General features: G+C 42.9%; 3 protein-coding genes across 3 annotated transcripts; all 3 read right to left on the minus strand.

The window, feature by feature from the left end:
- Positions 1-1,098: 1,098 nt before the first annotated feature.
- LOC308096784 (equilibrative nucleoside transporter 1-like) lies at positions 1,099-2,388 on the minus strand (the record flags this gene model as incomplete). The annotated part of the gene is made up of 1 exon (XM_080444245.1): positions 1,099-2,388. One exon carries the CDS (start codon positions 2,386-2,388, stop codon positions 1,099-1,101), a length of 1,290 nt encoding a protein of 429 aa, XP_080300371.1.
- A 3,319-nt stretch (positions 2,389-5,707) lies between these two features.
- LOC308096752 (uncharacterized protein) lies at positions 5,708-6,333 on the minus strand (the record flags this gene model as incomplete). Its single annotated transcript, XM_080444194.1, has 1 exon — positions 5,708-6,333. One exon carries the CDS (start codon positions 6,331-6,333, stop codon positions 5,845-5,847), a length of 489 nt encoding a protein of 162 aa, XP_080300320.1. The 3' UTR covers positions 5,708-5,844.
- A 4,951-nt stretch (positions 6,334-11,284) lies between these two features.
- LOC308097249 (equilibrative nucleoside transporter 1-like) lies at positions 11,285-12,574 on the minus strand (the record flags this gene model as incomplete). Its single annotated transcript, XM_080444920.1, has 1 exon — positions 11,285-12,574. The coding sequence occupies one exon, from the start codon at positions 12,572-12,574 to the stop codon at positions 11,285-11,287; it is 1,290 nt and encodes a 429-aa protein (XP_080301046.1).
- Between the last annotated feature and the right edge of the window lie 5,181 nt (positions 12,575-17,755).

The raw sequence follows: 17,755 nt of genomic DNA on the forward strand, positions 1-17,755 counted from the left end.
ATGAAGCAGATCAGAGTTAAAATTGTTCCCTCTAAACATATATATTAAAATATTTGCACAAATTTTCCATGCTTTTTCAAAAAATAGCAGATCTACGAGCTTGTAGATCTGCTATTTTTGAATAGCCCAAAGAAATCTTAAAATGACACAGATCCGTTCCCGGTCTTACAGGAATAAAGTTGCTCACCAGCGCATGTTTTTTATTTATGTTGTATGTCATGCTCACCTACAAATTAATTTGGAATAAAACTGAATTTTATTTCAATTCCTTATTTGTACCAAGTCAAGATTTATATGTTTCTATTCTGCTTGAGAGTCCTGCCTGTTAATCTTTATAGCGGGGATCATTCAATGATTATATTATTCTGCTGACTCTTCTTTTTATTACACAGTGTTTTATCTCTCAAGGTCACGCTGTAACCAATACAAAGGAGCAAGGGGCGGGGCTTCCGTAGCCACACCCACACATGTTTGCTCCAAAGCCACGGAACTGAAATGAGATTTTATTCATTTTATTTCCATTTTGGGGGGAAATATATAGAAACTACAGAATATTATAGAAACAACCAGAGATAAGCTTATTAAAAATGTGAGGTTATTATAGGAAAACCTATGTTTCATTCACGTCTCTCTGACTGTGCAATCAGTGAATGACTAAAGCTGTTATATGCAGGGAGCTGATCTACAAGCTCAACGCGACTTTGGGTATAAAACCCCCCCCGGGGATACATGAGAGAAAGTGAAAGAATATAAGTATGTATTGTATTGTTGTGTTTAATGATAAAACACTGACGTTTCTGTGAACCTGCTGATCTGTACAGTTTAAACCAAATTAAATGAAAAACGTTACTTACACAACTGTTATTGAGTAGAAATTAAAACATTTGCCATTATTTGAACATAATTTGAACATAACAATGACTGCTTCCTTACTAAAATATGTTCACACATTGCAACTCTTTAACTCCATTTCTTTGTTATGTTACAGTATGTTCTTCAAAAGGTGGGTTGTCATTCATTCATAGCATCTGCTAGTAGGGGGTCCCTGCTTCATCCCCTAAGGGGTCCTTGGCCTAAAAAACGTTGAATACCCCTGTTCTAGATCATGGCTCTGAAGGCGAACGAGAACGCTGAACCCAGCGTCAGTCCCAGGGATAAGAAGAAGACCATGATGGCTCCTGTTGTCTCTGCCTCATGCTGTGCAACCATCTTTGGTCCTAAGCACATGCACAGGCTGACCAGGTATCCATTGGAGAACCCGAAGAGGATCATGAAGAGGATGTACCAGGAGTCGTGGCCAAACCACACAGGTAGGTAGTGGCGAGGCTGCACGTTACACAGCATGAACAGAGGTACGAAGACCACCCGCACACCCACCAGGATGGGCAGCCAGATACTGTCTGCACCCGGCCACTTACAGACGCCCGTCAGGCCCCTCCCAACGGCATCCATCACGTTGAAGAGAAGGAAACATGAGACCGGGATGAAGTAGGTGTCCCAGGCTCCTCCGTCTGCTATCGTGGACTGGACGTCCACTGTGACTGCTGGGAACGTTCCGATGGTGATGGTGAAGGTGAAACACGCAGATATGGCAATCACCCAGATCTGTTTGAAGATGGCCAAAACAGAAACAACTGGCTTGTCCTCCTCTTTGCTCGGACTGACCACAACACCTGGCTTGTCCTGCTTGTTCTCCTGGTCAGTGGATGTCCTGGGTCTGTTGCTCTCCATGTAGTACTGGAAAACCTCCATGCTGGGCAGTGCGAGGTAGCAGAGGATGGCCAGTAGGATGACAACGCAGGCCGTGATGAAGTAGCCAAAGGCACTGTCCTGAAGAGCTGAGCCAGTGGCCAGAGCACAGATCATGGAGACAGCAGCCATGAAACCGGCCAGCCCTTCCCCACTCGCGATGGGGGTGGTGTAAGACACAGGCAGCAACCCTGCCAGTCCATACACGCTGCCCTGGATAATGGCACCAAAGGAGTTGATGCAGATGATTTTGATGATGGTGAGACAGAAGAATGTTAATGGTGCCATCTCCACCTTCACCAGCACGGCCGTCAACAGGAAGACCACCAAGATGGCCGTCAGACTGCCTGAGATACGCAGCTTCTGAGGAATCCTCTGGTGGATGAAGGAGTTGAGGCAGCTGAAGATGAGCAGGGGCACCATGGAAGACAGCGTCATCACGTTGCTGAAGATTGATTCCAGAGCGTTCTGTGTGTTCCCACCAACCACAGTCCCATTGACGGGCGGGTCCTTCAACCTACTGGTGAAGTACATTGTTGCTGTCATGAAATAATTCCATGGCAACAGACCTCCTAGGCCCAAGATGAAGAAGGTTATCCAAACTGCATGATATTTATCCCTCGGTGTGTTAGTGGCCATCACTAAGTCTGATCACAGGTCTGTGAAAGTTCTTCAATAACAATGGGCAGCAGTGTGTAATAAAGGTTTGTACCGCGTTATGGAAATAATGTATTGTCCATCCGGAAGGTGAATGCATAAGTCCAAGTTTATTCAGAAGAACAGCAACAAGCAAACAGCATCTTTCAGTCTAGCAGGCTTGGCCTTTCTCTCTCGTATTCTCCCTCAGACCATCTCTCCTGTCTGGTATCGCCCAAACAAGTCTCTCAGTCAACCTTTTATCCTAATTTCTAAGCAGGAATTGACACAACCCCCTGGCCAGGGCAAACCAGATCTTTGTCCACCCGAGAGTTACTCCCCTGGCCACCCACATCAGTTGGTGTGGAGCAAATGGAACCTCATGATATGCATACAATCAAGAAATGATAGATCAATATTTAACAGTCCAATATTGCCCTAACAACCGCGCTGATATGTGATTCTGAAAGCAATGCCTCTGACTTCATATCTGCTGTGATCATAAACAGATAATACGACCTGGACAAACCTAAAGTCCAATCACAGATGAGCTCAGAGTTTATGCAATAATGAAGAGGAATTTCACATGGCTAAGCTGAAGTGTACACACACACACACACACACACACACACACACACACACACACACACACACACACACACACACACACACACACACACACACACACACACACAAAGAACCAAAGAACCATCATAAAATGTGGAACCCTATAGCCTTTTAAAGAACTCGGATATTGCCGGATTCCAATTCCATTGAGACATTGTTCAGTAGAAAGAGCTTATAATATCCATTCTAAGTTTTATTAGCCTTTGGTCGTGAGGTTAAACTATGTACCCGTTGTCCCAGCAAAACTTGACACAAAGCTCTGAGACCTAGGGCTACACCCAAGCATGTGCGACTGGATACAAGACTTCCTGTCCAACCAACATCAGGTGGTGAGAATGGTCAGCATCACATCTGACCCCCTAACCCCCAACACTGGAGCACCCCAGGGATGCGTGCTGAGCCCTCTCCTCTACTCCCTGTATGACTGCACAGCCACACATGACTCCAACACCATCATAAAGTACGTGGACGACACAACAGTGATAGGTCGCAACGTCAACAATGACGAGTCTGACTATAGAGATGTTTTCGATGACCTTTTATGGTCTTAAATGGGGTGTGGAAGAATGCAAATGATTCTCCACGTGAACACGCCTCTGACTTTCAGACAGAAATCAGGAACACCTGCGATACACACATATCAGGGTTGTATACACGCCGTTTTGTGAATCACAAGACAGTTTGTGCTTATCAAAAACATACACTACACCCCTTTATTTACACGCTATTTAGAAACAGCTTAGTGAATGAGGCCCATCAAAAGCAGCCTGCGACAAATACCATGCATGCCTACGTTTGCAAGGCACACTGCAACCAACCTGTACACACACACGCGCGCGCACGCACACGCACACACACATGCACAGATCAAAGAAGAAGATGGAGGTGAGGGGTCGCTCCCTCCAACGGCAATCAAGTGAAGTCTATGTCAAATGCTGCAAAAAAGCAGCAACTGGCTGTGGATAAAAAAGGAAGGACAACAACTGAGCATCAAGATAAAGACCTTTGGTCTGCGGTCAGGCTTAGGCCTGACTCCTCGGGGAGAAGGACGGCCCTGTCATGGGACGGAGGGAGGTGTACCTGGGACGCCAGACACACCGTAGTTCTATTAGTTTTACTTACTAATACAAATGTGCATGTGTGTGTGTGTGTGTGTGTGTGTGTGTGTGTGTGTGTGTGTGTGTGTGTGTGTGTGTGTGTGTGTGTGTGTGTGTGTGTGTGTCTCTCTCTCTCTCTCTCTCTCTCTCTCTCTCTCTCTCTCTCTCTCTCTCTCTCTCTCTCTCTCTCTCTCTCTCTCTCTCTCTCTCTCTCTCTCTCTCTCTCTCTCTGTGTGTGTGTGTGTGTGTGTGTGTGTGTGTGTGTGTGTGTGTGTGTGTGTGTGTGTGCGAGAGAGAGAGAGAGACTGAATATTTAGTTACACTGAGTAACATGTGTGGACTCAGTTTAATGCTGTAGTCTAAACAATAAGTATCCTAACAACATGGAATACTGTCAACTAATTCATGCTTTTCCAGTTTACAAGTTCATTGTAAACAAAAACTGTTTCATGACAGCCGTAACCATGGCGACATTCTTTGTACATAAAAACGCTAATAAACAGCTGACAGTTGGGGAAATCGAAAAACGGGCTTCGCTGTTAGGTGCATATGGTAATGGTCAATGGCTGTGTGCAAATTCAGATCAATTGCTCCAGCCACTGAGGAGAACCGGGCAGAACAGTTTTGCCCTCGCCACCTTTTGGTCTCGCCACCCTCACACCACTACAGAGGTTTGTTAAATTATAGGAGGATTGTAATTGCAATTACCTCATTCCTCCAGGAGAGGGAGACAATGGATATAAAATGGACAGGTTCCTGGTGGCTTCATGTCAGATATACCTACTTATGAATATTCACCCATTACCATCTATACCTACTTATGAATATTCACCCATTACCATCTATACCTACTTATGAATATTCACCCATTACCATCTATACCTACTTATGAATATTCACCCATGCATTTCTTCATGGATGGTCTCCACAACACTCCTATAGTTCATCTAATTAATATCATGAGTAGACGACCATCATCTTCACATGCAAATAGAAAGGTACCGCGCCCTCCTCCTTACATATTAACTGAATGTTGAAGTTTGAATTCAGAATCAGATCCCAACTCATTGACATTACATTGGACAGAGAGAGGTTGCTGGTTTTAGTTCCATTGTCTTTTACATGAATGGTGGTCAACATTTCTACATATATAAGATGTTCCTTCCCTTGGTGTCCTCTATACTGAATATTAATTGGCAAAAGTAAACTCCATGTTGGGACCAGAATTTCAAATCCCAAACCAAATAATTCTGTAATAATTCCACATGTCTCACTTTTTGCCCCTGTATCAATCAATCTATTGTTTGTTTTTTCTTTGGATGGGTTAAAGCAAAAATAAAATATCACGACTGAAAATGTTTGTAAGACCTAATGTGCAATTTGTGAAACAGTATGAAAAGGAATAGAGTTCAGAATGATTTGTTGGACTGAAAGTATAATGTAGAATTTCTACATTATATAGAATTTGTCAGAAGTAAGTAATAAGTTAAATTCTTAGTGTCTGACTATGGCCATTCTATGGAGTTCCAGAAGGATATTCAATGAAAATAATTCTCACAGATTCACTCAAAGCTCACTCTCTTTTATTTTTAGATCAATTTATTAGCCAGAATACAGTGATCGAGAAACAAAACTTGGTACAAAATGTGCTTTCTTGATCCAAATATGCAAATTAGAAAATGAGGCTATATGAAACAAATTCCGATCGGATCACATAGTAATAACTGTGAGGCCTCTATTGGTAGCCCCACTGTTGTGTTCCTGAGATCTTGGGTGAGATGGTATCCAGAATGGTGATGCGTTTGGGGTCCCAGACGCAATTCTCTTCCAAACCGCTTGTCACCATGCCACAATTGGGGGGCACCCAGGCTGTGTTATAACCATTGTAGTGCCAGGTGTGCTGCAGCGGATGGTGTTGTTTATTGATGGCGATCACTTTGCCCACGTTGACTTTCACCTTAAAGACAACACGCTGGGACTCATCATGGAGATCAAGGGGGTATTTGCTGGCTTTCTCCAGGTCCCGGCTGAGGTACACCCCAGGGCCCAGCATCCCCGCCTTAGACGGACGGAAGCCCTGGGCCTGGATGGACACGGCACTTGTCGCGTAGGTTCCATGGTACATGACGTAGGTTCTACCATCTGTTGGAGCTGACCGGTCAAGGCGGCGTTCTACTCCAGGTGGGAGAGAGAAGTCATCTTCGGTCCATGTGAACTTACTCATGTTGGTTTCACTGTCAAAACAAAGATACTATTAGTAGGAGTATACAGTAACATGAGCTGAAGTGAAATGCATGCAAAACTAGAAAAAGGACTCGGAGCACAGGTCTCCGCCAGGTCAGGTAGGTTAATGTGGGCCAGCAATGTTCGGAATCAGGCGGGAATGTGAAAAATTTGACGGATCCGTCTTGATCACTTGACTAAAGAGATAATATGTACCGATTTGCGTGATGTTTTGACAACATTTGCAAGAGTAATATAAAAATAATGTTTAGCAAAAATCGGCCTCCTGGTGGCGTTATAATAGAGCAATGTTGAAAGGGTGGCATTTGTTCCTCAACGTAGTGCAAATATACGTGCAAAGTTTCACCACAATCGGACGCTGCGTTCATGATTTGTTCATGACATTTTGTTCAAAACGGGCCACTCCTGCAAACTTTAAATGTCAATCTTAGCCAATCATGATGGAATATGACAAATCAAACAGATCCGTCTTGATCACATGACTATAGAGATCATATGAACCGATTTGTGTGAAATTTGGAAAAAATCTGAAGGAGTAATATCCAAACATGTGTTTTACATAAGCCGGCCTCCGAAGTTTTTCCTTGGCCTATAGGGAGTGCACTTACAAAGTTTTGCACCAATCGGTGCAGTTGTAGATAAAAACACGAATTGGCCTGTTATAGCACCACCATGAGGCTGATTTAAAAAAATTCAAGTGGCATTTCTTCCTCGGCCTAGTGATGTGCGTGGCAAATTTTACGGAAAGTGCATGCTGTGTTCATGATTTGAGCCATTTTGTTCAAAAGGGAGCACTCCTGCAAACTTTAAAAGCCATTCTTAGCCAATCAGGATGGAATATGAAAAATCTGAAAGACTACTTTGTAACCTTTTAACAACTATATAGCATATTATGTCCCACAAAATTATAAAGTTATATGTTTCAGCAATAACAATCATCCTTCCATAAATGTATAGGCACATAGGGGGTTCCTGCTAAGGGCTTGACTGTATTAATGTAGGCTACTATGTATAGGGGAGACAATTAGTTTCATCCTTGCATTTGCCAAGGCAGAACTGCCGGTCAAAGCGAAGACTGGCCAATCACAGCACGTCTTCGTGCTTGCAGAGACTCTTGGGTAATGTAGTCGAAGAAGTTGGCTGCCATGTGATTTGAACCCAAAGTGGTCCACTGATACCCCAAACTACATAGTGCTGCTTTAAAGTCAAGTGTTACTAATGAATATTGTTACAATACATGTTGACTGATGCAAACAAATGTCACAACAAACTACCGAAAATACTATTTATTCTTATTGGTTTACAGATTATGTTTTAAACAAGTACAACAAATCAGTTCCAAAATCATGAACTTACCTCCTGAAGTTGGACTACGTCGGTATGCAGGCTGACAGGCTGACAGGCTGACAATAGAGGTTTTCCTGACTTGCCTGCAGCTTTATACAGTAGTGTCTCTGAGGTGGGCGAGGTTTATTATGCCTTTAAGTTTCGTTTGCTTTATACGGTAGTGTTTCTGAGCTGGGCGAGGTTTATGCCTTTAAGTTTCGTTTGCTTTATACGGTAGTGTCTCTGAGCTGGGCGAGGTTTATTATGCCTGTTAGAGTTAAAACTATGTATTTTGTCGACAATATTGATATATATGCCATCATATCCTATTTTAGTGTGCCATCTTGGCATAACTCAAGTTTGCCTACCAATCTTATGATTTTATTAAGTTCGAGGTTGGACAAAACTAATCCTAGTATCAGGTCTCTCCTTTCCTCTAGAGACTGCATGTGTTTTGAGCTGTACAGAGCGCAGGCCCTCCAAGGTCACTGATTATCTCTGGAGGAATACAATAACAGCTCATTGGAGTTAACTTGACCATCTATGACAAAGCAACAACACCTCCAGCGACGCCAGTCAGAGTTGAGGTCAACGTGTTGTTTGAGACATTTGGACGCTGTTTGTCCAAGATAAACTGTCACACCATCCGCTTGCCATCTTCTCTCTCAACCTACGAGCAAGGCTCCTCATGGCCCGATGTCATCGTCAGAGCTGATAACAACTTCATTTGTGTATAACTGTTGTGATCATTGACTGTTTAGTCAGAGAGATATTTTTGCTGTACGGTGCCTCGTGGATTGATTCTTTCTCTTAATACAATGTCAACCTTTTAATTTGAGAACTGGCCTGTGTCTGTCTTTGATTTCGCCTCATCCTTTTTACACTGGGTTTTCAGCGGTTTAACTACAAATAGTTTTAATTAACATAGAGCAGGATTTACGACCCTTTATCAACTCTATTAATGCCTTTAAGTTTCGTTTGCTTTATACAGTAGTGTCTCTGAGGTGGGCGAGGTTTATTATGCCTTTAAGTTTCGTTTGCTTTATACGGTAGTGTCTCTGAGGTGGGCAAGGTTTATTATGCCTTTAAGTTTCGTTTGCTTTATACAGTAGTGTCTCTGAGCTGGGCGAGGTTTATGCCTTTAAGTTTCGTTTGCTTTATACAGTAGTGTCTCTGAACTGGGCGAGGTTTATGCCTTTAAGTTTCGTTTACTTTATACGGTAGTGTCTCTGAGCTGGGCGAGGTTTATGCCTTTAAGTTTCGTTTGCTTTATATGGTAGTGTCGCTGAGCTGGGCGAGGTTTCTGCCTTTAAGTTTCGTTTCACCTATTTTCTTAATTTTTCCAATCATATGAAGTCAGTGGGCGGAGTCAACTGTTTTATCAGAGGCTGTAATGTGTAGACTTTGGTCCAACAGGACACCTGGACCATTAGTCATGTGAATTACTGACTGAGAAAACACCCAGAGGAACACTAGAATCTGAATAATATAACTAAAGTGTGATTTTGAATCCTATGTTGCAATCCTAAAATCTCTCTATTAACCCAGTAAGACCTGAGGCCGATTCTAACCAATGTCTTCTAACAGTTTTAGGAAAATAATTATGTTGCTATATCAATGGTGCTTAACTTTTTCATGTCAAGGACCCCAAAAATGATATGTATTTGGTGTGTGTGTGTGTGTGTGTGTGTGTGTGTGTGTGTGTGTGTGTGTGTGTGTGTGTGTGTGTGTGTGTGTGCGTGTGTGTGTGTGTGCGTGCGTGCGTGCGTGCGTGTGCGCGTGTGTGTGCGTCCGTGATCTATGATAGTGAAATAAATGGGTGTGTGCTGACAGAAATGTGGGAGATGAGACATCCCCAACCCAAAGCACAAGCACAACCCCAAGCACAAGCACAAGCACAAGCACAAGCACAAGCAAAGGCAAATGGAGACCAAAGACAAGAAAGGCGAACAAAGAAAAGAACATGCAAAGGCCATGAAGAAAACAACAAAAAGGCGTTTTACACACAGACAGGGCCTTCACTTCAAGCTCCTGTGATAAAGAGAAAGTAAAGTGTCACGCTTCGCTCTTGGTTTTATACTTGTCCTATAGGGAATATGTATTTCTCTCTCAATCACATATGGCTGGGTTGATTTGTCACACTCGTGTCAGAAGAGACAGCACTTCAGTCAGCACATTCACTTCCATTCTATGGGAGCTAATGAAGGCATGGAGCTTTGACACATCTCATGGAGTTCAACATTGGTAAACTTTGACCGGGTGTCAACCAATAAGGTTGCCTCTGGAGGCATTTCGTTAGCAGTTTTCTTTCATCGTGTCAACCATTCCAACCCAACTTAAACGAACTACACATGCACCGTGGCCACATACATCTAAAAATGTTTTCTAAATCCTGACAGTATGTTGCTATATCAGTGGTATTCCAACTTTTCCATGTCAAGGACCCCCAAAATGAAATAGGCATTTGGCCGCGGACCCCCATCTCAAAATAAGTTGTTCCAGGGACCCCCCCAGAAGCACAGATCGGAGTTAAAAATCTATATTCAAAGATTTGTAAAAAAAATCCAGAATCTTTCAAAAAATAGCCCAAAGAAGTCTTAAAATGACACAGATGTGTTCCCGGTCTTACTGGATTAAAGTTGCTCAACAGAGCATGATTTTTTTAATGTTGTATGTCATTGCTCACCTGCAGTATTTTAAATGAATTTGGAATAAAACCGAATTTTATTACAATTCCTTATTTGTACCAAGTCAAGATTTATATTTTTCTATTCTGCTTGAAAGTCCTGCCTGTTCATCTTTATAGCGGGGATCATTCAATGATTATATTATTCTGCTGACTCTGCTTTTTATTACACAGTGTTTTATCTCTCAAGGTCAAAGAATAATTTGATTTGATAACCAGTTTACTCTGTAACCAAAGGAGCGGGGCTTCCGTGGCCACAGCCACAAATGTTTGCTCCAAAGCCACAAAACTAACATTTAAATTATTTTCATTTCCATTTTGGGAAAATATATAACCTACATAATATTATAAGAACAACCAGAGATAGTTAAGCTTATTACAAATGTGAGGTTATTATAGGAAAACCTATGTTTCATTCACGTCTCTCTGACTTTGCAATCAGTGAATGACTACAGCTGTTATATGCCAGGGAGCTAATCGACAAGCTCAAAGCGACTTTGGGTATAAAACCCCCCCTGGGGGTACATGAGAGAAAGTGAAAAAAATGTAAGAATGTATTTTACTGTTGTGTTTAATGATAAAACACTGACAACATTTGTGTGAACCTGCTGATCTGATCAGTTTAAACCAAATTAAATCAAACATTTTACTAACACAACTGTTCATTGAGTAGAAAGTAAAACATTTGCAATTATTTGAACATGATTTGAACGTAATAATGACTTACTAAAATATTATGTTCACAGTCTAAAATAAATCTCCTCAGGAGGCACTGATTGCAACTCTTTAACTCCATTTCTTTGTTATAATATGTTCTTCAAAAGGTGGGTTATCATTCATTCATAACATCTGCTAGTAGGGGGTCCCTGCTTCGTCCCCTAAGGGGTCCTTGGCTTAAAAAACGTTGAAAACCCCTGTTCTAGATCATGGCTCTGAAGGCGAACGAGAACGCTGAACCCAGCGTCAGTCCCAGGGATATGAAGAAGACCATGATGGCTCCTGTTGTCTCTGCCTCATGCTGTGCAACCATCTTTGGTCCAAAGCACATGCACAGGCTGGCCAGGTATCCATTGGAGAACCCGAAGAGGATCATGAAGAGGATGTACCAGGAGTCGTGGCCGAACCACACAGGTAGGTAGTGACGAGGCTGCACGTTACACAGCATGAACAGAGGTACGAAGACCACCCGCACACCCACCAGGATGGGCAGCCAGACACTGTCTGCACCCGGCCACTTACAGACACCCGTCAAGCTCTTACCAACGGTGTCCATCACGTTGAAGAGCAGGAAACATGAGACGGGGATGAAGTAGGTGTCCCAGGCTCCTCCGTCTGCTATCGTGGACTGGACGTCCACTGTGACTGATGGGAACATTCCGATGGTGATGGTGAAGGTGAAACATATAGACATGGCAATCACCCAGATCTGTTTGAAGATGGCCAAAACAGAAACAACTGGCTCTTCCTCCTCTTCGCTCGGACTGACCACAACACCTGGCTTGTCCTGGTTGTTCTCCTGGTCAGTGGATGTCCTGGGTCTGTTGCTCTCCATGTAGTACTGGAAGAACTCCATCCTGGGCAGTGCGAGGTAGCAGAGGATGGCCAGTAGGATGACAACACAGGCCGTGATGAAGTAGCCAAAGGCACTGTCCTGCAGAGCTGAGCCAGTGGCCAGAGCACAGATCATGGAGACAGCAGCCATGAAACCGGCCAGCCCTTCCCCACTCGCGATGGGGGTGGTGTAAGACACAGGCAGCAACCCTGCCAGTCCATACACGCTGCCCTGGAAAATGGCACCGAAGGAGTTGATGCAGATGATTTTGATGATGGTGAGACAGAAGAAGGTTAATGGTGCCATCTCCACCTTCACCAGCACGGCCGTCAACAGGAAGACCACCAAGATGGCCGTCAGACTACCTGAGATACGCAGCTTCTGAGGAATCCTCTGATGGATGAAGGAGTTGAGGCAGCTGAAGATGAGTATGGGCACCATGGAAGACAGCGTCATCACGTTGCTGAAGATTGATTCCAGAGCGTTCTGTGTGTTCCCGCCAACCACAGTCCCATTGACGGGCGGGTCCTTCAACCTACTGGTGAAGTACATTGTTGCTGTCAAGAAATATTTCCTCGGCAACACACCTCCTAGGCCCAAGATCAAGAAGGTTATCCAAACTGCATGATATTTATCCCTCGGTGCGTTGGTGGCCATCACAAAGTCTGATCAAAGGTCTGTGAAAGTGCTTCAATAATAATGGGCAGCAGTGACAAGGTTTGTACCGCGTTGTGAATGCATAAGTCCAAGTTTATTCAGAAGAACAGCAACAAGCAAACAGCATCTCTCAGTATATAAATGCACCATTTAACCTTATATCCTAATTTCGAAGCATGAATTGACACAAAGAAGGTGTCATACCCCCTGGCCAGGGCAAATCAGATCTTTGTCCACCCGAAAGTTCCTCCCCTGGCCACTAATGTCCAATAATGCCATAACAACTGCGCTGATATCTGATTCTGAAAGCAATGCCTTTGACTTCATATCAGCTGTGATCATAAACAGATAATACAACCTTGACAAACCTAAAGTCCAATCACAGATGAGCTCACAGTTTATGCAATAATGAAGAGGAAATTCACATGGCTAAGCTGAAGTGTACACACAAACACACACACACACACACACACACACACACACACACACACACACACACACACACACACACACACACACACACACACACACACACACACACACACACAGACACTTTTATGTGCAATAAATTCACTCACTCATTCACACACCGATGGTGGAGGAAACCATGCAAGGTGCTTCAAAGAACCATCACAAAATGTGGAACCCTATAGCCTTTTAAAGAACTCGGATATTGCCGGATTCCAGTGAGACATTGTTCAGTAGAAAGAGCTTATAATATCCATTCTAAGTTTTATTAGCCTTTGGTCGTGAGGTTATAGTTATGTACCCGTTGTCCCAGGAAAACTTGACACAAAGCTCCGAGACCTAGGGCTACACCCAAGCATGTGCGACTGGATACAAGACTTCCTGTCCAACCGACATCAGGTGGTGAGAATGGGCAGCATCACATCTGACCCCCAACACTGGAGCACCCCAGGGATGCGTGCTGAGCCCTCTCCTCTACTCCCTGTACACGTATGACTGCACAGCCACACATGACTCCTACACCATCATAAAGTACACTGTACACGTATGACTGCACAGCCACACATGACTCCTACACCATCATAAAGTACGTGGACAACACGACAGTGATAGGTCGCAACGTCAACAATGACGAGTCTGGCTATAGAGATGAGATCAACTCACTGGCACTCTGGTGCCGGGAGAACGACCTCGCCCTTAACGTCGACAAGACCAAGGAGCTGATCGGGGACTTCAGGAGGCTGTGGACAGATCATGTGCCCATCCTCGTCGATGGCGCAGCAGTGGAAAGGGTCAGCGAGTTCAAGTTCATTGGAGTACACATCGAGGAGGAGCTCAAATGGGAGACACACATCACACACGTGAGGAAAAAGGCTCAGCAGCGACTGTACTGGCTCCGCCGCCTGAAGAAGTTGGGAGTAGGACACCGCATCCTCAGGCTGTACTGCAACAGCTCAGTTGAAGGCGTTCTATCAGGCTGTGTTACTGCCTGGTATGGAAACTGTACGGCCCGAGAAAAGAGAAGCCTACAGCGAGTAGTGCGATCGGCAGAGCTCTCCAGGAACTGTACAAAAAGCGGTGTGTAGTCAAAGCCCAGCGCATCATCAAGGACAAGCACCACCCAAGTCACGAAAAATAATTGCACCCACTTTTTACTGTAAACCTGTGATGTGACAATAAAGCTTACGCTGATCTACAAGTTGTCAAGTGGGTGCGTCCCGTTGCGTTGTAAGCTTGTAGATCTGTCCATTTTGAGGAGTGGTGACGTTTTTCGTCCGACGTAGGATGTTTTCGATGACCTTTTATGGTCTCAAATGGGGTGTGGAAGAATGCAAATGATTCTCCACGTGAACACACCTCTGACTTTCAGACAGAAATCAGGAACACCTGCGATACACACATATCAGGGTTGTAGCCTACACTCCGTTTCGTGAATCACAAGGCAGTTTGTGCTCATCAAAAACCTACACTACACCCCTTTAGTCACTTTATTTACACGCTATTTAGGAACAGCTTAGTGAATGAGGCCCATCAAAAGCAGCCTGCCACAAATACCATGCAGGCCTACGTTTGCAAGGCACACTGCAACCAACCTGTACGCACACGCACACTCATTCACACACACACACACACACACACACACACACACACACACACACACACACACACACACACACACACACACACACACACACTTCAAAGACGGTAATGATTTATGAGTTTTGTGTTAAGTTAAGAGCAGTTAAAACAGACAGGTCAAACTTGACTGGTAACACTGACATGGGGGGGGAGTGGGGGGGGGGGGTTCAAACATGCTTGTCTTTAGAGTTAACCTTACATTAGGAAAAGATTCAGGTTAGTGTTAGGATTAGGCATGTAGGCCTATTCTGTGCTTTGGACCTAAAATAGCCAATCTACGTACAAGCAGAGCTGGCAAAACAAATAAAAAATGGCATTCATAATGTGGCATTATTTATAACATTGATGTTCTCACGAGTATAGCAATAACGAGTATATCAGGCTAATACTGACATTTGGGAGATGGAGGGAGCCCCGCCCGGCTGAGTTTTGTCATCAGAGCCACGTATGACCTGCTACCCTCACCTCAAAACTTTAAGCTGTGGTTCGGAGAAGATCCCGCCTGTGCCCTTTGTCAAGCGCCTGAAAAAAACTCACCTTTCTGGAGGCAAAAAGGAGGTAATACCATTTTCCCGTTAGACCCCCCCCCCCCATTTTTCTTTGTACATGTTTTTTTTTATGCATCTTTGGTTTTTTGGTACATCTTCTCTGTATTTTGTGTTGATATTTGAACAGTTTGGTTGCTACTATATATGTCTATGAACTGAATACCAAGGACCTCAATGGAAACAAGACCGCAAGGACTTTTTTGGACGGACCTTTTAGACAAAGTATTATAAATGTAATTGTGATGTTTACATTTTTTTTGCCTAATAAAATATTCAATCAATCAATCAAAACCATGGGAAGAAGGGGTTGAAGAAGCGTATGAGGTTAGCACATACAAATACAACCACCCAAAGGATTACTAACCATTGAGTGTCCCGAGTAGACCTCTAGACCTACTGCACACAGCTGCTACCTGTAAACACATTTTTAATCTGAGGCTTTTTTGTATACTATTTAAGTTTTGGGGGAAAATGCTATTTGTCCCAAAATGATTGCAAAATATTGCTGCCATTTGTCCCAAAGCTTCATACCCTGTAGATATAACATGTACATAACATAGCTGTTTACACAATGCTGTATCCCCTCAAACATTTCCCCATTTCAACTGTTTTTAATACTTTATTGTAATTGCAATTACCTCACTCCACCAGGAGAGGGAGACAATAGATGTAAAAATGTATGGGCACCTACTTGTGAATATTCACCCATTACCATCTATATCTATTTATTTATGAATATTCACCCATGCATTTCTTCATGGATGGTCTCAAAACACTCATATAGTTCATCTAATTAATATCATGAGTAGACGACTATCATCTTCACATGCAAATAGAAAGGTACCAAGCACTCCTCCGTACATATTAACTGAATGTTGACGTTTGAATTCAGAATCAGATCCCAACTCATTGACATTACATTGGACAGAGAGAGGTTGCTGGTTTTAGTTAAATTGTCAAGCATGGTTTTCTTTTACATGAATGGTGGTCAACATTTCTCCATAGATATTCCTTATAGATGTTCCTTCCCTTGGTGTCCTCTGCGGAATATTATTTGGCAAAAGTAAACTCATAACTCCATCTTGGGACCAGAATTTCAAATCCCAAACCGAATAATTCTGTACCTGGAAATTAGACCCACATTTCTCACGTTTTTTTTGTTGTTGGGATGGATTAGAGCAAAAATAAAAGTTCACGACTGAAAATGTTTGTAAGACCAAGTCCTAACGTGCGATTTGTGAAACAGTATGAAAGGGATCTCCCCCCCCCACACACACGAGCACCAATTCCTAAAAAAACAAAACAATTAATATATAAAATGGTGTTTTAGTAATATTGTTCCTGCTGTTCTACATACTGCCCACCAGGTGGAGCAGTCAGACTGAGGCTTTTAACTTTAGCTTTTATACAAAAGTATGAAATATCCTGGACTATGAAGATTTGATGGAAAATGCTTCATATGGCTAGTTTGACCACTACAAATGCTTAAAATAACCAAAAATATCCGATCTAACAAGCGACGCATTGAGAGCTTGTAGATCGGCTGTTTTACATGCTTCCATAGAATGCAAATGACTGACATCAGTCATTATGGAGACTCAGAACTTTAACCCATTAAAACAGGGAATGCCTCTGGTGTAACCAGTTAAACCAGTTAACCACTTAAACCATTATTTTAAACTTTGGCATTTCAAAAATAGAGATAGCAGATATACAAGCCGCCGCGCTATGAGCTTGTATATCTATTTTTGAAAAGTTTTGGAAATTTCTGCACATCTTTTGAGTATATATATTTTAAGATTGTAGAATCCCCAGACACAAAGATTTGAGATAAAAATGTTCGCTTAAAAACAAATCTTTAAAAATATTTTCACGATTTAAAAAAATAAAAAATAGCAGATCTACAAGCTCATAGGCACGGCACTCGGTGCCGTGCCTATGAGCTTGTATGTCTTGTATTTTTTAATAGCTAAAGAAATCTAAAATGACAGATACTTCCCCGGTCCAAACGGGTTTAATACACAAGTTCTCAACCTTTACTGGATCAGGGACCACTCTGAAATCTTCAAAGTGTTGGCGGCCGCGCCCACTTGACCACGTAAATATGGAAGATGACTAGTTATATATTTTGGTGACGAGCATCAAGGTGAACTATGCATGAATATCGTCTCCGTCAGGTGGGAACCATGTATGTGTGTCGATGTTATTCTTCTGAAAAAAGGGAGAAAAAAAATAACCGTGTTCAAATGGATCCAATGTAGTTATTATTGCTACGTTTGCTTATTTTGCGCAACAATCTAGTCCATACATTGGCAACTGGCTGCCCCGGGGGGCCCCATGCGGCCCCCACCTTCAATTAATGCGGCCCGCAGGTTAATATCAGAATAGTGACATAGTATTGATTTCAGCTGTTTACAATTCCAAACATGCCCCGCTTTAATTACTTCAGTCTATATTAGTAGCTTAATGACTATTATTACAATTCTATTGTCTTTTTTTATGTCCAATGTATTTGTATTTAAGTTCA

The sequence above is a fragment of the Gymnoscopelus braueri genome, assembly GCF_963280865.1.
Source record: "Gymnoscopelus braueri genome assembly, chromosome: 12".
NCBI lineage: Eukaryota > Metazoa > Chordata > Actinopteri > Myctophiformes > Myctophidae > Gymnoscopelus > Gymnoscopelus braueri.